The sequence below is a fragment of the Dipteris shenzhenensis genome, chromosome 18 (genome assembly GCF_047967505.1).
Source record: "Dipteris shenzhenensis isolate YYH24624 ecotype China chromosome 18, Dip_SZ_1.0, whole genome shotgun sequence".
Lineage (NCBI taxonomy): Eukaryota > Viridiplantae > Streptophyta > Polypodiopsida > Gleicheniales > Dipteridaceae > Dipteris > Dipteris shenzhenensis.
Window position 1 is genome coordinate 48,851,592 of NC_141613.1, and position 18,604 is coordinate 48,870,195.

At 43.9% G+C, this 18,604-nt stretch overlaps 1 protein-coding gene across 2 annotated transcripts in view; it reads left to right on the top strand.

The window, feature by feature from the left end:
* Nucleotides 1–18,604, top strand: part of LOC147891349 (sec34-like family protein) — a 156,211-nt gene that overhangs the window by 87,301 nt on the left and 50,306 nt on the right. For both annotated transcript variants that reach the window (XM_087389550.1, XM_087389551.1), the window contains exons 15-16: nt 2,849–2,937; nt 3,091–3,310. In XM_087389550.1, the coding sequence (XP_087245676.1) occupies nt 2,849–2,937; nt 3,091–3,310 (309 nt within the window). The remainder of the gene's footprint in view (nt 1–2,848; nt 2,938–3,090; nt 3,311–18,604) is intronic.

Below are 18,604 nucleotides of genomic sequence, written 5' to 3' on the forward strand. Positions count from 1 at the left end.
ACGGAGGGGCAATAGTAAGGATTGCGTTCAGTCATGTATTGTATTGTTCATATATGGCCATTTTCTCAAGGCTTGTACATGTAGTACTCATAGTGGCCATCTTCTTCATACATGTACATATGCATTTTAAATATTTTGTGGATTTCAAATGTGCATGTACTCATTGTAACTATCGCTTTACTTTGCGTTGAGGCTTAAATATAATAAAATCATGTATTCTTTTATCATAATACTAGTGTTGAATTTCCTACTTCTCGTCTACATTGTGCATTACATGTACTATAATGATTTATTGAAAATACCAGCTTAGCAAAGATACATAACAATTAATAAAATGGGGCATAATAGAGATTTGACACCATTTTGTGCCATAAAAATAATGCACACAGAGATGATATACTCATTGATATATTCCCCCGGTAAAAGCATCAGTCCTACCATTGATATATATTGGCGTGTACACTGATGGTATGGTACTGAGGCCTATACGAGCAAATATACCAACTAAAATGCGATTTTCTTATTTGTATTATATAATGTATTTTCAAACAATATATACAACAAAAATTGGCCATTGGTAGTAGTGTAATGTATACATTGGTAAAAGCAAGCTAATTGTAACACTTTTTGTGCTAATTTACAATATTCAAGCTAGCTTCAATAAACATTAATTATTTCCACTTGGCATATGACAAAGTGTTCTTGTGGTGAATTTGTGTGTAGGGTATCATAGGAGCACGTGTATAAAATTTAGTTAGTGCTAGGCTTTTATACCTATCAAAGAAGGATGGAGAAAGTTTGGATTGTAGTAGCGTTTCAGATGTAGATGAAACGACATAAAAGATAGGAGCTCGTCAACATTTTTTGTTTCCTCTTGCCTAGGCATTTTCTATGAGCAATAGATGCTTGGAAGGCTATAAGGAATGTTGATGCGCATTTCATTTTTGCACACATCAGGCAGGCCATTACTGATGTGGGGAGTCGAGAGCACCTTGCAAGTTGTCACTACAAGCTGTAGGAAGATAAGAATATGGTTGAGAGGGAATTCAAAACTATCGTGTTGTCCTGCCCATTGCTTGGACCTTTTCATGGAGGATATTATGAAGCTCCCTTGGATTAGTTTTGTGATAGGAAAGGCCATGCAAATTGTCTCTCTCTTTTGGATGCCTTGCCTTATCCATGCTAAGGGTTTATAGTACCTTAGAGATTATATAGCCCTCCAAGACAAGGTTTGCGGGCATGTATCTTGTTTTGAAACGCCTATTGATAATAAAAGATGCACTTCGAATGGTAGTAGTGTACTCAATGGAATGATTCACAACTTCTCAAGAGCAGGGCTCCCCAAAGTATATGCCTTATTGACACTCCTTAGCCACATGTCGAGTATTCTCCAAAGGATATGCCTTTTGACAGTCCTTAGTCACATGTCGAGTATTGTTGAGAATCTACACCCATTTTTCATTGTGGTGTAGGTCATAAAATTCAGTGTTCACCTTGGGTCTCCTTCATTACTTTGTTGTGTGCGCTTCCATATTTAGAAGGGGGAGGCCTGACGGGCTGAGAGAGGGGGTAGGTAGAGGGATGAGAGGGCTCGTGGACTGGAGGGCTAGAGGGGAAGGAGATGCAGCAGGCTGAGCAGAAGGTGAGGCAGGGTGAGCAGCTCTTTGTATTTTGTTTCTTTGAGATGTAATATGTCTTTCATATAAGATAATGGGAAAGCATTTCAGGCAAAGTGGATGAAGTGAAAGTACATGGCTGTTAAAGGGATCTAAGGGAAGCGTGTTGGAATGGATTAGGGTGAAATGTGGGGAGGCAGGAAAATAACAAATATAAAGAGGCCTAATTTTCAAGATCAGTGTTTCTGAAGGTATGTAGCACCGTGTTTGAAGAGGCTATAGGCAAAAAGCACACGAAATGCTACACAAGGAGCGACCATAAAGCAGGAAGGAAATGGAGAATGAAACCGAAAATGGGATGGGAAGGATGAGGACAGAGCTGAAAGTATGGATGGGAAAAATGGCCCTATGGGGGAATGGAGATTGGTAAGGCAATCAAGCAGATTTGGAAATAGGGGCTTGAGAGACTTGTCTATGTCTTGTTAAAGCGATTTTTTAATCCTCGGAAATTGATTAGGTGCCTACATTTTTGTTGAACTCTTTTGTTCTTTTCATACGTATATTTCCATAGTTCTCACACATGAGGTTTATTGACAAAACAATGAGGTATGGGAGTACATGAATGTTAATAGAATTCCAGACTCCTTAAGAGACACTGTATAAGTTCTTTTGAAGGTGTTCCGAAATTGACATAGAGTTGATAGGTCTGAAGTGTTTTCCTGAGCTCTACACTAAAGAATCCTTGTAATTAAAATGAGAAAATACCAAGAGAACTGTGTTATGCAGGGTTCACTGTACCTGATGGCTTTAAAATATAGTGAGCAATTTGTAGTGTGCTCTTCTATACAAACAGTTCTTTTAGTGAACAATCTTGTTTTAACTCAGTTTCTAAGTAATGGGCTAGTTTTCTTGTCTGAAAATGTGGAAGGAAAAGAAAATCATATCTTCATAGACTGGTCTCTTTTTGACTCCCTAGAATATGCTTGTCATCTTCGGGACAGAGAAAAGCTCATGCATTAAAATATAACAAAAAGAGTTCTCTTTAATGGCACATGTTCAGGTATTGTGACTGTATGAAGAGTTCTGTCGATGAAGAGTTCTGTCGACATGTCAGTTCCTGTTTACGATTTACATGATACAATCTTAACATGGATTTTGTTGGATTAGGTGTGCCAGTTGGACCACCAGCGTTTTGACCAATTTTTAATCTTACATGTATATTGTTGGATTAGGTGTGCCAGTTGGAGCACCAGCTTTTTGACCACTTTTTCCCATCATCATCATCAGAAATCTCGAATTTGGCTCCACTTGTTGATCCATTGTAAGTGATTGTACGTGTATTACATGCTAAGGGCTTGCATGGAGTTCAAACAGCCTGTAGTGCTTATGCTTCTATTATAAAGTTACGCTCATTTATCTTCTGCTTCTAGAGATCAAGATAGTTTAACTATTCAGCCCTGAAAAATGCTATCAGATGCACAATTTTGTATGATATCCTGCGTCCAAAGCTTATACATGAGGCAGATTTGGACCTACTTTGTGAGCTTGTTGATATACTCAAGGGGGAAGTGTTAGAAGAAGAGCTTGGTCGCCGTGGAGAATCTGTTGCTGGACTCAAACCAACCATTCTCCGTATATTAGCTGATGTGCAGGAGAGATTAACTTTTCGTGCTCAGACTCACATGCGCGACGAGGTAATGTCAATTAAGGGCCATAATTCTTTGCTACCGAGATGGATTTATGAAGTTCACAAAGTCAAATGGTTTTTTTAAATGTATTTGTAACCACTGAAACAATTTTTGAGAGTACTGGTCGCAAGGGATTTTGTAGAGCTAAGATCCTTTCGCTTTTAAAGTTGTCCAAGAGTAACATCTTCATGAGGTGGCAGGAGTGGGTGAGCCTGTTGCCTGAGCATCCGAGGACAGTAAGGGTGGTTCCCTGACCTCCAAAAGTAAGGTTGGGACATTGTAAGGTATCTGATCCTCTTGTGGATGATCAATGCAAGTGCTAAGTGTGCGGGCCCCTGGAAGCTCTTTGTAGAGCAGATAACAATTTTTGAAATCTGCATCTCATGGGAATAATGTACATCGCAAAAAATAATTGTGCAGGTCTTGTGATTTTCAATGAGGTGAATGGAATCAATCAACAACATGATAGACAACCCCACATGTTATGTAAAATCACCTTGCTTTCCAATCCCTGTGAGCTCTGAATACTGACGTGGAATAACAGCCACTTAAAGACAGATACTTCAAGTTCTCATGGTCTTGTTTAACATTCTCTGAGCTTGACTTTGAAAGGTTCTAAGATTTCAAAGAGTCTTGAGTGGGGGAGTTGAATTGGGTGTCATGGAACCAAAGGAGTCCAGTGGGACCCTTACAGAACTTTGGGAGGTATTTCTCTTTCCTGGATCCTAGTCCTCTCCTAGTCTACCTATGCTAATGGCATGCCCTTGCACAAAGTTCCGATCGTCCTCAGCTGCTAAGGTCATGGATGAAGATAGGGCCAGCCACGGTAATCTGCAACCCCTTGAGGTGTAAGAGCCATATTCCCTGACTCGGTAAAGGTATGTGATGACCTGAAATGCCGCATCAAGCCGTAGTGGAGATGCACTGAACTCAGCTAGAACTATTTGATGTGGGACTAATGGCTTGCTGCGGAACAATAGTGACAACAAGAGAACTTGGAGCTGCTTTACCCGAGCCCAATCTGCCTCTGATAAATCAGTCCCCCAACAAGAGCTGCCATACACGCCTGGTGGGTGGACCCTGGAAATGAGAATCGAAGAACTGCTGCTCTACTCGAGCAAGCGCGGCATACCCCTTGGTCAGTTGTGCCTGCATCGCCGGTCGCATCATGAAAAATGGATCAGAGAAAAGAGCCACCAAGTATGTGGATGATGCAATGACCTCCACTGGCAATCCATCCAGCGTGAACTGTTCTCGAATCTCTGTAGCATGGCTGCTTGGCATGTGTTGAAGATCATGACCTTGGTTTTACCAACGTTGACCTTGAAGTCCTGTAAGTCACTGTAGGTGTACCATTTGTGCAGACTCTCTCCTTTGAGGACTGCTGCTGCACCCTGCTCCCGAGCTGCTCCTCCTCCTCCCTCGCCTTAGCCTTCTCCTCCGCCTCCACCCCCCCTGCCTTCCTCCACCTACTCCCGCCATCTCCTCCTCCTCCCGCCATCTCCGCCTCTGCCTCCTGCCGCCGCCTCCTCGGCTCCCCCTTTCTTCCTTCGCTCCCCCTCCCCCGCCCTCCCGTTATCTCGCCCTTCCCCCGCCCTCCCGTTATCTCACCCTCCCGCCACCTTTTTCGCCCACCTCCAGCTCCTCCCGCCGGCTCCTCCTCTGCCGGCCTTCTCCTCCACCCCATTTCCTCCGCCTGCCTCCATCTCCTCCTCCTACCTCTATCTTCCCCACCTCCTCCTCCCCTGTCTCCTTCTCCTTTGCCTCCTCCCCCCCCCCCCCCCTTCTCCCTTGCCTCCATCTCCTCCCCCCACCATCTTGTTTCGCCCGCTAGTCCCCTTCGTCTTCCTCCCCTACCACCCCTGTCCTTGTCCGCCTGCTCTCTTTTGGAGCTTTTTTGTCTTTTTCCGCCCCTCCTTTTTCCTTCTTTTTCCGCCCCGCCTCTTTATTCAAGGGCTCTCCCTAGCCTTTCTTGGGGTGAGGCAGCTTCCCTGTCCACCATCCAGGTGGCTTCTTTTTTCTTTTTCCCTTCCTCACAGTGGGAGTTTTTGTGCTTGTTTAGAGAAAGAAAATCTTGGTGGTGGCCAAAGAGGCTCTATGGCAACACCCTCGAATCCCATAGCCGTTAAGGTTATCCTTTCTCCAACTGACAAGCAACAGGTGTTGCTCAGTCCAGTCACTTCACGACAAGGCAATTGTGGGAAGAATAGTGGGCCTCACTCCCACAAGGAGACAGGTGAGAGAGTGGATCTAGGCAAGCTTGACGCTAGAAGGAGACCACATTCGGGAGGTTACCATCTACAGAAGAGGTGTCTGCCTCATCTAGCTGCGCTCTCCTGCTACCACCCTGACACTTGTGGAGCAGAGCCCCATCCTCCTTGGCCCGCATCATCTGGTGTACCTTTTCCCTTGGTACCATGGCTTCATAGTGGAGGACATGGACACAACACACCATATCCCCGATTCTCAGTGACGCTCCGTTTCTTGGGGCTTCTACAGAGCCATCCTTCCCTCCATTGGTAGAGCGTTTCGCACACTGCTGGAGTCCCCGCTAGATTCAACAGCTTCAGTGGTAGGAGACGACAGGGTCCCTAGGATCAGGTTGGGTCCATCCCAGAGTTGATCCTCCTCGAGACCCTCAAGCGGGGTATACTTCGACAGAGAGTGGATCTTTCCTAATACTTATGAGAAATGGAGAACTTGCTTACAAATTAGCCTTTCAAGAAGGATGGAGTACATCCAGTTTTTAACTCAAGCAGGCTTAAAAGGAAGTTAGGAGATGATGATTATCTCATTGAAATGAAAATCCTAGTTAAACTCATTGAACCTGCGTCTTCACCACATGAACCAGAAAAATTTCAAATAGATAAGTAAAAAGAAGAAGACATACAATATATCAAGAATGTCTGGTTACGTGGAAGGATAGACTTGAAGAGAGTTCAACATGAGAAAGGGTAAGCTATCTCTAGAAAAGGTTTCCCAAATTTGTTTTCAAGGATGTAAATATTTCTTAAAGGGAAGGGAATGCTATGCCAGCTATAATACTGAGACCATGGTATAAGGGGGAAACGAGAGGCCTAGACAATGCTCGCATTATTGGGGCCTAAAGGGCTTGGGTCTAAGCTTATCCCTAGGCTCATGCATTAGCGAGAAGGTGCAAAGAGAAGCCCATGAGAGAGCTTTAATGGAAGGGTCTCTTGGGGGACACATGGCATTGAAGTGTTGGGCCGAATCACAAGCATTGGACATGGGGGAAGGTTCTAGAGAGAGCTTAATTTGGAAGGTCTCGAGATAGAGACCTCATGTAAAGAGAAACATAATGAAAGAAGCGAGCTCTTGAAGGAAAGCTTAGGAGGGTGGGAGCTTAGGAAGCCCTCTTCTTCTTCTTGTAAAAAAAACCCAATCACACACATAGCTGAGAGGGTTCTTGATGCTGTCAAGTTGCTGAGAATATGTTACAGGTACTCGAGGAGGTCAACGAACAAACTAAAAAAGCAAAAGTAACAAGAGAGAGTTTTTTGAAGACTGATAAACAAAGAATCAAACCATCTTAGTTGTAATATTGACGTTATTATTTATTGGGATGGCCTTATTTCTGTGCTAGATCTTGATTGGGTTTTTTTTTCCCCATGAAAAAGACTTCTATTAAGTATGAAAAATACCCGTGTGAGCAAGCTCAAAGCAGAAATACATCATGTTGTACATGAGGAAACCCCCCTAAAATAGGGAACAGAAAACTCAAAATGAGCTGGAAAGAAACCAAGGTTGAGGCTGAAAGTGCCACCTCCACTGTGCTGTAGTCCCTAAGAGAAAGGGGGAACCCCTCCATTCCCTAAGGAATATAACCCTCTTGGCTGAGGCTGCCTGGGAAGAACCCTGCATGCTCGCCCAATTGGCCATCAGTGTGTGAACGGTTCAGCCCAAGTACTCGCCAGGGTGTGCGAGGGATGCTGTCTAAGGCCTCTGTGCATCTGGCCCTCCAAATCTGCCAAGCAGTGATGCTAGCCAGTATCTCCCAAGCGGTATCCCCATCAGCATATATTGGTCTATAGTGGAAGATAGGCACATCCTCCAAAGAACAAATCTCGACTAGGTGACGTCGAATTGATATGGCCCAAGAAGCATCGTGCCACTTAAAGAAAATTAGAGGCCCCGGTAGGGAGAGCCAAGCCACTGATCCCCACGTCATGAAGAAATGAGAAGGAGCAAAAGTGCTGAGGACCCTGGCAGTTTCCATCCAAATGGCTCTCGCATGCCTGCAGTCCCATAGACAATGATGAATCGAGTTAGCAGCAGACGAGCACATAGGACAAGTGGGGTCTGCCCCAAATCTAGACCTCCACTTCCCTGCAACAATCCATTTCCACTCTGATCCAGAAAGCCTATGGTCCTGACAGGCTGAAAAGGCATGCCCAAAAGAATATCTTTTGAAGAAATAACCAGCTTGCCACCTGCCTGTACATTAAAAACCAAGGCATCCTTGTGTGCTCCCAAAAAAGCTATAACCTGGAGAGGAATGGCTGTCCTTGAGAAGGCCCCCATCCACACGGAACAAACAATGGGCCTGCATTTGTATCCACCCAATCAAGGGGAAGGGCTGCATCAATATGAAGTATCCTCTCTGCACATCCTCTAACGTGACTAACCGTTTGCTGTTGACAAACTTTTAGAAGCCTCTTGAAGGCTTTCCAAGAACCTACGAAGGTGGCAGGGCCTCTCTCCCACCTGAACCACTGCATATAGTGGGACATACCAAGCTGTCTACCATGTTCATCAAGTATACAGTCATTCCACATAATCGGCTACATGTCAATCTCTTCCACAGTGGAGGGAGGAACTCTCCGAAGGGTACTTCTAAAGCTGGCCCAAGCCTTCAAAATTGCAACCATAAGCGAGGAAGAAGGAGACCTGACATGGGCTGAGGTGAAGATCCATCTGGTGCTGTCGATCCAATCTCCCCTTGAGGAGGGGCTGCAAGCCTGAATATTACAGACTTTCTCCTTCTAGTGCATATCACGGGAGTAGCACCACGAGTATCCTCCCAGTCTATTCCTGTTAGAGCGTGAGAGCTGATAGAGAAGTTGAAATCCACAAAATCCTACGTGAAGGTACATTCTACTTCTCTCACTAACTCCAACAAGCCCCATCTCCCTGGATGGATCTAGATGCCATATGTCATCATCATAGGGCCTTTCTAATGCATCTTTTCACCCCTCTCTTGGGGTACTTTAATTCCAATTGCCCCTAGGCATATTTCTTGCATTAGGCCCTTAGCCTTAGATCCACCTAGTCTGGTGCTATCAACCCTCACCTAGAACCTTGACATCAATTCCCTCTCGATCATTTTCATGAAGCGCAAACAAATATATTACAAACGTAGATCCTTAAGGGAAATGTCGTCTGATTCTTCCGAGGTCATGCCACCTCAGCTAGAGCGTAACATTCCTTTCCTCTTCAGACATCAGCGTCCTCGATGATAAAGTCTGGGAACACTCTTCGCAACTGGTATACGGATTCCCAGGTAGCTTCTGATAGAGACTGACCATGCCATGCGACCAACACCGTGGGTATCCGATTTCACACTTGCATTGTTCCTCGGTCCAGGATTCTTGTTGGTTTGCGTCTTGCATTATCCTCTATCTCTTGAAATAAAACCAAACCTTCGATTAGTGAGTCACCTGTATGCAAAAAAATTTTTAAATGAGAAACATGAAACACTGGGTGCACCTTGCAACCCTGTGGCAATTCTAATTTATAGGCTACCTTGCCTATTCTCTTTAGAATTAACCACGGCCCACAATATCGAGGTGATAACTTAGCACACTCTCTTGCAGTCAAAGACTTAGAGTGCGAAGGAACTCTGAGAAAAACTTTTTCTCCTTCCTTAAATTTTCTTATAGACCGGTTTTCATCCACATACGCCTTGGCTCTATCCATAGCCTGGCGGATATTAGCTCTCGCAAGTGCTAGCATCTCCTGCATCTGAACCACAAAGTTCGCGGCACTAGGCACTCTCTGAGGTATTCCAATTGTAGTTGGATTTGCTGGTCTATAACCATAATTCAATTCAAACGGACTAAACTCCGTAGAGAAATGTTTTCTATCATTGTAGGCAAACTCTAACAATGGCAACCACTTGTCCCATGTATGTTGCCTCAATGACACATATGCCCTCAGCATATCCTCTAAATCTGGTTGACTCTCTCCGTCTGACCATCCGTTTCAGGATGATCCCCACTACTCATTCCCAACTCAATCCTTAGTGTCTCAAATACCACTGTCCAAAAATGACCGGTAAATCTGACATCTCTGTCTGACACTATGGATCTAGGCAATCCATGGAGACGAAATATATGTCTAATAAACAAATCCGCCACTTACGGGGCACTAACAAACTCTCTAGTCGGAATGAAGTGAGCCATCTTGGTTAGACGATCAACCACCACAAGGATAGAATCATATCCACCTTGTGTCGTAGGCAGCCCTACAATAAAGTCCATGGAAATGCTCTCCCACTTACTTAGTGGGATCTCCAAGGGCTGTAAAAGTCCGGGTGGCTTCACCCGCTCGGCCTTGCTTACCTGACATGAAAAACACCGTGTCACATATTCATGAATATGCTTTTTCATCTTTGGCCAAAAGAAATCTCGCTTCACGAGATCATATGTCTTCTCGACTCCTGGATGTCCCGCACATGGGCTATCATGGTACTGTCGAATGACTCGCTGCCTGAGATCATTCTGACTAGGTACTACAACCTTGCCATTTCTTTTCAGCATACCATCCCTTATGGTATATCTTGCATATGTTTGGCCTTTTCTGGATGCCAGGTCATCCTTTTCTTTTCCGGGTCTAAACACATGAGCTTTAGGCCATAAGCTCTGGACAAACTCGTCCACCTTTTGAGTTTCTCTAATCTCGGTCATTAGAGCACTCTCTAATACTGTAAAACTCATATTGTGCATAATGCGAGACAACGCATCAGCAACCTTATTATCCTTCCCTCTTCGGTACCGAATCGTCAAATTAAACTCCTGCATGAGCTTTGACCACCTAGCTTGGCGGCCCCTCAAGTCAGGCTGTTTACAAAAATGTTTCAGAGTATCATGATCCACATCCACATAAAACTCTGAACCATACAAATAATGCCTCCATGTTTTCAAAGCATGGATAACAGCATACAACTCCAATTCATGAGTTGGCCAATTTTGTTGAGAGGGAGAAAGCTTCTTGCTTTCAAAGGCTACTGGCCTTCCCTCTTGAAGAAGAACCGCTCCTACCGCAATGCCACTTCCATCGGTTTCTAGGAAAAACGGTTTCTGGGGATCAACTATTTTTAACACCGGTCCTGAAACCACAGCTTGTTTCACGGCGTTAAAACTTTCTTGTTGATTCTGTCCCCATATAAAAGGTACTTTATCTGAGGTCAGATCAGTCAATGGCGATACTATTTCGAAATATCCTTTGATATGCCTTCGATAAAATTGGACAAATCCCAAGAATGATCGCAAAGCGGTCAGACTCTGAGGGATTGGCCAAGTTAGTACCGCAGCCACTTTCTTTGGATCCATTTCTACCCCCTCTGGAGTAATTATGAATCCTAAATATTCAAGTCTAACCATACAGAGTATAGTTTTCTTTTTATTTACATAAAGACTGGCTTTCCTCAAAGTACTGAACACTATTCTTAAGTGTTCACGATGCTCAGTAATACTTTTACTGAATACCAAAATATCGTCAATAAAATGTACTACAGACTTTCCGATATACGGACGTAGTAAATCGTTCATAAGCATGACGAATGTAGCTGGAGCATTGGTAAGCCCCAAGGGCATTACCAAAAACTCATAATGACCAAACCTGCTTCTGAAAGCGGTTTTATGCACATCCTCGGCTCTAATCCGGATCTAATGGTAGCCACACTTAAGATCTATCTTGCTGAAAATCACAGCTCCATGTAATGCATCTAGCAAATCATCAATCCGAGCCATCGGATACCTGTCACGGGGGCGTGAAATTCTAGGTACTTTAATGTACTACAAGACCGTGACAACTTTGGTTTTAAAAGTCCAAGCGTGGGCTTAATAATGTGTAATTAAACGTGTAATTAAACGCGGCATGGTGCCTAGCACATAAGCGTAATTAATCCCTAGGCCCAAAGGCATTCCAAGGAATTAAAAGAGTGGTTGTTGGGAAATGATGACGTGGCATTTTTAATGGGCCCCCTAGAGGGCCATGTACCTTCAGTGGCCCCCCTAGAGTTCCAGGTGGCTCTAGTGCCTTCTACATGCTCCTTTGCCATTCCTGGACCTTCCTGGGCCTTCAAAACTTCACATGTGTGGTTTTCTCTCTCATCTTCTCCCTTTGTTGAGATTTTGGACTGGTTTTTCAGCCTCCTTCAGCTGAATTCCGTTTTTCTTCATAACTCCTCACCCGTTTGGATTCCTCGACTTCCGTTTGGCCCGATGGCTTCCCCTCTGCCTCCCCTTCGTAGTGATATGCTTTTCCCTCCGTGCGTTTGGTAGAACGGGCAGAGCTGAGCACTTCTTTTGCTGGACGAATTTGCAAAAGTGGTTTTTTTCTGGACCTTTTTGCTTCTACCGCCTCCTGGGCCTCTCCTCTTGCAAAGCTACAGCTTTCTGTTGAATTTCGAGTGGTCCGACGTGCTGGTTGACTGGTTTTTCTCAGTTTTGGAGGACTTTCCGGCGATGAAACTTCTCCAAAACCTTCTCAATGCATTCCTCTCTGAAGCACGCTTCTTTTGAGCCCAAGAACTCCCACTTCTTCGCGACAGAAGTGTTTCTTTTCGCATTTTTCAGTGGAATTCTTGCTGGTCGGCTCTTGTAAATGCTCTTTCTTCATGCCTTTGCACTCCTCTTTGGCTGAGAATGCAATTGGGCATTGGCTACTATGTCCTCTTGGCGATTGAGGACTTGGTTCGAGTCTTCAGGGCTTGGTGAGTTGTGATTTTGCTACTGCAATTTCTTTTTGCCATAAGCTATTGGTTGGCCTCGTGTGCCGCCTCTTTCTTGGCTCACAGGTGCCCAGGCAGTGCTACATGAGTCATTCTTTGGTTGGGTACTTTGCTGATTTTATTTCGGAGCTTTGAAAAGCTTTGTGAATGCCATCTGGAAACCACTCAAGGAGAGTGCAGCTGGGGTGCAGTGTGATTGCATCTGGACAGCCAATGGAATTGCACTCGGAAAAGAGAATGCCTTTGGGTTGAGCCTACGGGTTAAGTGCACTTATGTGATGGTGTTATATGCTTGAAAGCCTTGCGAAGGCTTAGTGAATTGGGGCTGCGTGCTCAGTTGCAGGGAAGGTCTCCCAGATGCAACTTGTAATCATTTCACTGTGAAATATAAAGAAATACCGAAAGGGGCGCCACGGTGTTTGGGGCCAATCGGGTGCACTTGTCTATGTCTGTTGAGCAGGGGCATTCTAGCCTCCATCCCTTTTTCAGTGGTTTTGTTTGTGAACAAATGGGTAAATGCCAAATGGTGATCATGCAATGGTTAATGGTTGTGATATATGCTTTGTGAGCTGTAAATAAGTGCTGAAGTGATTAAAGGTTTAGTTCCACTGCCCTCTGAGTGATTAGAGGCCGGTTTCATTGGTTCCATTGCCGGGATACCACACACTCTTTCTCAAGAGGTGGGCCTTGGTAGTTTGGTGGAAGGATATCTTTGCTGCACTTTTTGACAGCTGAATATTACAACCATGAACATGGTGAGTACCCATGAGCAAGAGAGCTCCACAACTCCTCAAAGGAGAAGGCAGGAAAGCCTTAATGATCCAGCTAGTGTACAGCTGCAGGAAGCACAACAAATGCCTTTTGAGCAGGCCACACATGAAGCTACAACTGAGCTCAACGGTGATACTAGTTCTAGCAGTGAGTCAGATGATGCTACTATGTTGAATGCACAGCTTGCAAGTGCAGTGACTGCTTTGACTCAGCTGGCTCAAAATTTGGCTCAGATTGTGCAAACAAATGCCAAGAAGAAGAAGAAACCAAGAAAGCACAAGCACGGAAAGAGTGAGTACACACATGCATCGGTTTCCCATGAGGGACAGTCATCAAAAATGACTCAGAAAGTGACTTCCAAGAGAGAGGAATCGCCCAAAAGAGCACTTGAGAAAGAGGTACAAAAAGTACATCCAGTGCAACAGTATGAGCAGCCAGCACAAGGCCTTGGTTTGGGCATTTCTACTCCTCAAAATAATAATGTGCAGTCCATAAATGTGGCTCAACCACCTCAGCCATATTTGAGGCAGCAACCTGAATATTTTGGTACAGATTCTATTTTTGATGCTATGTTGATTTCACCGCCAATTGGGCATAGAAAACAAGCCATGTATGACAATGTGGGAATGCAGCCAGGCATGCAAGCCACAGCATATGCTCCCATGCCTAATGTTCAGCCAAGCATGGCTCTCCCTAGTCAAGGGAATGCTGCAAATATACAGCCATCTTTGGGACAGCCAATATCAAATGTATATAAAGAATTTAAGGATGGTGGTTCTCATGTCAAGTTTGATACATATAATGGAGTACAGGACAGGTACAAAGCCCTCACATTCCTTCAACAGTTTGATGCTGCATTTCTTGGGGGTTTGTTTACAGAAGCATCCAAGATGAGGAAGGTTGCCACATTTTTGAAAGGCAATGCACTTAAGTGGTACACTAACCTTATGCTTCATGGAGATGCGCCTGCTACTTGGCTGGAATTTAAGCAAGTGTTCTCTTCTACTTGGCTTACTCCAACTTTTGAAGTTGAAGTACTTTCACACTGGCATGACTTGTCATACAAACTTTGCAAGAATCTTGATGATTACACCCAGAGGTTTTGGGATGTTTTGCTGCCATTGAGCTCTTACAGGCATGTTTCTTTGAAAGAGCAAATAGAGAGGTACTGTTGTGGATTGCCTAGTGAGCTACGTGATTATTGCATCAAAACCAAGGTGGGTTCTATGACTCAATTAATTGAGAATGCAAGGACAGCATATGCATGGATGCAGGAGAAGAATTTGGGCTTTATGGACAGCAAGAAAGAAGACAACAAACGGGCTGCCAAACACCAGGATAAGGACATCAAATCTGAAAATAAAAATTATGGCAAACGACCGTTTCAAAAGGGAGGAAAAGCCCAATTCAAAGCTGGTCAAAGGCGTGGACAGCCTAATAAACAGCCCCGTACCAAGTTATCTGATGAAGAGAAAAAGTCACTCATGGAGCAAAACAAATGTTTTATATGCAAAGAAGAGGGACACCGCTCTTATGATTGCCCATTCAAGAAAAGAGACAGGTCAGATGATGATAAGAATGGTGATAAACAGGCTGATCGGAAGGGCAAAAAGCCTAAACCTTCTGCAGGACTTCTTCCAGATGTGATTGGGAGTTTGCCACATGCACATGATGAAGAGGAAATGAAAAAGACTGAGATGTGCAGAGCATGGGGAAAAATCAGAAATCAGAATTGTTTGTTTTTCTTTGATTCTGGGGCAAAGGCAAATTTCATAACTCCTGATATGGCAGGAAGGCTTGGCATCGAGCCTGAGGAAATGGGGCCATCCGGCATGTGTGATATGGCCAACCCTGAACTCAACACACCTGTCACTCCTATCATTGGCAAGTTGAGGATGCATATCCAAGGATATCAGGATGCAGAGGACTTCTACATTATGCCTTTGCCAGAGTGTGATGCTTTGCTTGGGATGCCTTGGATGTACAGGGTGGGGGCTGATGTGCAGATGAGAAACAAGAAGATTTCTTTAACTCATAGAGGCAAAAATCATGTACTTGATGTAAAGTTGAAAGGGGAGTCCATCCCTGTAGTTTCAGCTTCTTGTATTTCCAATGTAATAAAGCGTCATATTTCAGCGTACTTGATTTTTGTCAAAGAGGACAGCCAACCAGTTCAGGAGGGCTCTACTCTTTCTGCTTTAGATAGAGAAAGGGCTGCTTTTATTTCAGATTTTCAGGATTGTTTCTCAGATGCACTTCCTCAAGAATTACCTCCCAAGAGGCCCGAGGATCATCAAATTGATATAATTCCAGGAAGCTCACCGCCTAATATACCTCCCTATCGTGTCAGTAAGGCACAACAGGAAGAGATAATGTCACAAGTGAAGGAACTCTTGGAAAAGGAATTAATACAGCCAAGTAATTCTCCTTACTGTTCCCCTGTGTTGCTTGTGCAAAAGAAGGATGGCAGTTGGAGAATGTGTATTGATTATAGGGCTTTGAATAAAGTCACAATCAAGAACCGTTTTCCAATTCCACGCATTGATGATATATTGGATCGGTTGGAAGGTTCCTCAATGTTCAGTCGTATTGACCTTAAAAGTGGATACCATCAGATAAGGATACGGCCTGAAGATGTCTACAAGACTGCCTTCCGCACTTCATTTGGCTTATATGAGTTCCTTGTGATGCCTTTTGGTTTGACTAATGCACCTGCCACTTTCAATAGAATGATGGACAGAATTTTTAGAGCACACAGAAAGTTTGTGGGCACTTTCTTTGATGACATCATTGTGTTCTCTAAAAATGAGCAGGAGCACAGGAAACACCTCACTATTGTGTTTCAAGAGTTGAAAAGACACAAGCTATTAATAAACACCAAGAAAAGTGAATTCTTTATGCATGAGATTCATTTTCTCGGTCATATAGTGTCAAAGGATGGAGTCAAGATGGATCCTGCAAAAGTTGAGGCCATAAGGAGTTGGCCAATTTTGAAAAATCTGCATGAAGTCAGAAGCTTTCTTGGGTTGTGTTCATACTATCGGAGGTTTATAAAGTACTTTGCAGAAATTGCTTCTCCCTTGCATGCTTTACAAAAGAAAGCTGTACCGTTTCGGTGGGGACCAAAGGAAAATGCAGCTTTTGAAGAGCTGAAGCAAAAATTGTGTTCTGAACCCGTTATTATCTTGCCAGATCTTGCAAAACCCTTTGCTGTAACTTGTGATGCATGTGGAAACAGCATAGGAGGCACTTTGATGCAGGATGGCAGAGTGGTTGCATATGAGAGTAGAGTTCTCAAAGATGCTGAATTGTACTTGCAGACATACGAGAAGGAAATGTTAGCAGTGATACATGCTTTGACCACATGGAAACATTACCTTCTTGGAGCTGATTTTTATGTGCAAACAGATCATCAGTCACTTAGATATTTTCTCACGCAGAGAAAATTATCTGAAAAGCACATGAGATGGGCTAACTTCCTCTCAATGTTTCATTTTCAAATTGTACATGTACCGGGTAACAAAAATGTCGTGGCTGATGCACTTTCCAGGAAACCACAGCCTGAAGCAGTCTCCAAGAAACCCAGTGTTTCAGCAGTGAGCATTGCTTACAACAATGTGTTAGATGTGATGAAAGATCAGTATGTTAATGATGCTGATTTTTCAACTATTTATGATCAGCTTTCTGATGGTCAAAGGCATGATCACTATATGTTGAAAGAGGGTTTCATTTTGATGCATGGACGACTCTGTGTCACTGATCAGATGCGACAGAAAGTCATAATGGAAAGTCATGCTCCTCCATATGCAGGACATAGGGGAATTACAGCAACAATTACAGCAGTGGAGCAATACTTTTATTGGCCATCTTTGAGGAAAGATGTGGAAGATTATGTGAGAACATGCATGGTTTGTCAGAAAGTAAAGTTTGACAGGCAGAAGGCACCTGGGTTGTTACACCCTTTGCCAATTCCTGATAGACCATGGCAAAGCATAGCTATGGATTTTGTGTTTGATCTTCCACGTACTCCTACTGGACATGATGGATTGTGGACAATAATTTGCAGGTTTAGCAAACAAGCCCACTTTGTGCCAGTAAGAAAGAAAATTACAGCAGATCAAATGGCCAGATTGTTTTTGCAGCATGTCTTCAAGTATCATGGGATGCCTGAATCCATAATCAGTGATAGAGATCCGAGGATGACCAGCCTCTTTTGGAGAGGACTGTTTGAAAATATGGGCACTACGCTGAATTTTTCGTCATCTTTTCACCCTCAGTCTGATGGACAATCGGAGCAGGAAAACTCTACCATCTTGGATATGTTTAAATGCTATGTCTCAGACCACAAAAGCAAATGGGAGCATTATTTGCCTTTGCTGGAATATGCTTACAATAATACGGTGCACACATCCACAGGTAAAGCACCTTTTGAAATAGTGGAAGGTGCCAGGAAGATACCTCCCATTTTGCATACAAAAGAGAAAATCTTCGAAGCTGATCGTTTTGTGGAAAGCCTTGAAGAGGCTTACAAGAAGATCAAATATGCCTTGCAAAGAAGTCAAGACAAGCAGAAAAGAGCAGCAGATAAGCACCGCAGGGAATTGGTATTCACAGAAGGTGATTGGGTTTTGCTGCGTTTTCAGAAGGCAAGGCTGAAAAATAAGAAAGGCAAGGAAAGGTTGTACACAAAGCTGAACATGCGTTACTATGGTCCTTTCCAGGTTTCTGAAAAGATAAACGAGGTAGCTTACAGGCTGAAGTTGCCTCCGCATTGGAAGATACATAATGCCTTTCATGTGAGCTTATTAAAGCAATATCATGGAGATATTCCCGAGGATGTACCTGATGAGGTGCAGCCTGAAGTGGAAGAACAGGATGAACTTCTGGTCCCAGAGCAGATTCTGGCACACAGAGATAGAAAGCTCAAGGGTAAAGTTATCCGTCGCTACTTGGTAAAATTTCAAAATTACCCATCACTTGATGCGAAATGGATGGAGGAAGGTGAACTGGCAGATTCACCTGGGATATTGCAGCTTTACCTTGATGCTTTCCAATTAGAGCCGACTGCGGTCCGGGCTCCTACAGGTAGTTCAGCAGAGCGAGCGTCTGGAGCATTACCTGATGTTCGAGAGGGGGGTAGCACCTCCACTCCCTCAGTACAGACGGGCTCACCGTGATTTCATGAGGTCGCTTGATGACACTGTATGTTTCATCCGAGATACTGAGCTGACAGTATTTCTGCTGTGAGACTTCATGATATTGATGCATCTTGACTATTGATCGCCGAGGATCACATAGATTTTGAGCAGTATATATGGATGGATGCATGCCTCTCCTAGCCATATTTTCACTGTCTCTGTATACTATAGCTGCGGCTTTCTTGTATACTCTTTTATGCTATATTTCATGCTCGCTCCTGTGTTTTGGGGCAGCAAACTGTGGTTTGCTGTTTCAAGAGAGGGGTATGTCACGGGGGCGTGAAATTCTAGGTACTTTAATGTACTACAAGACCGTGACAACTTTGGTTTTAAAAGTCCAAGCGTGGGCTTAATAAT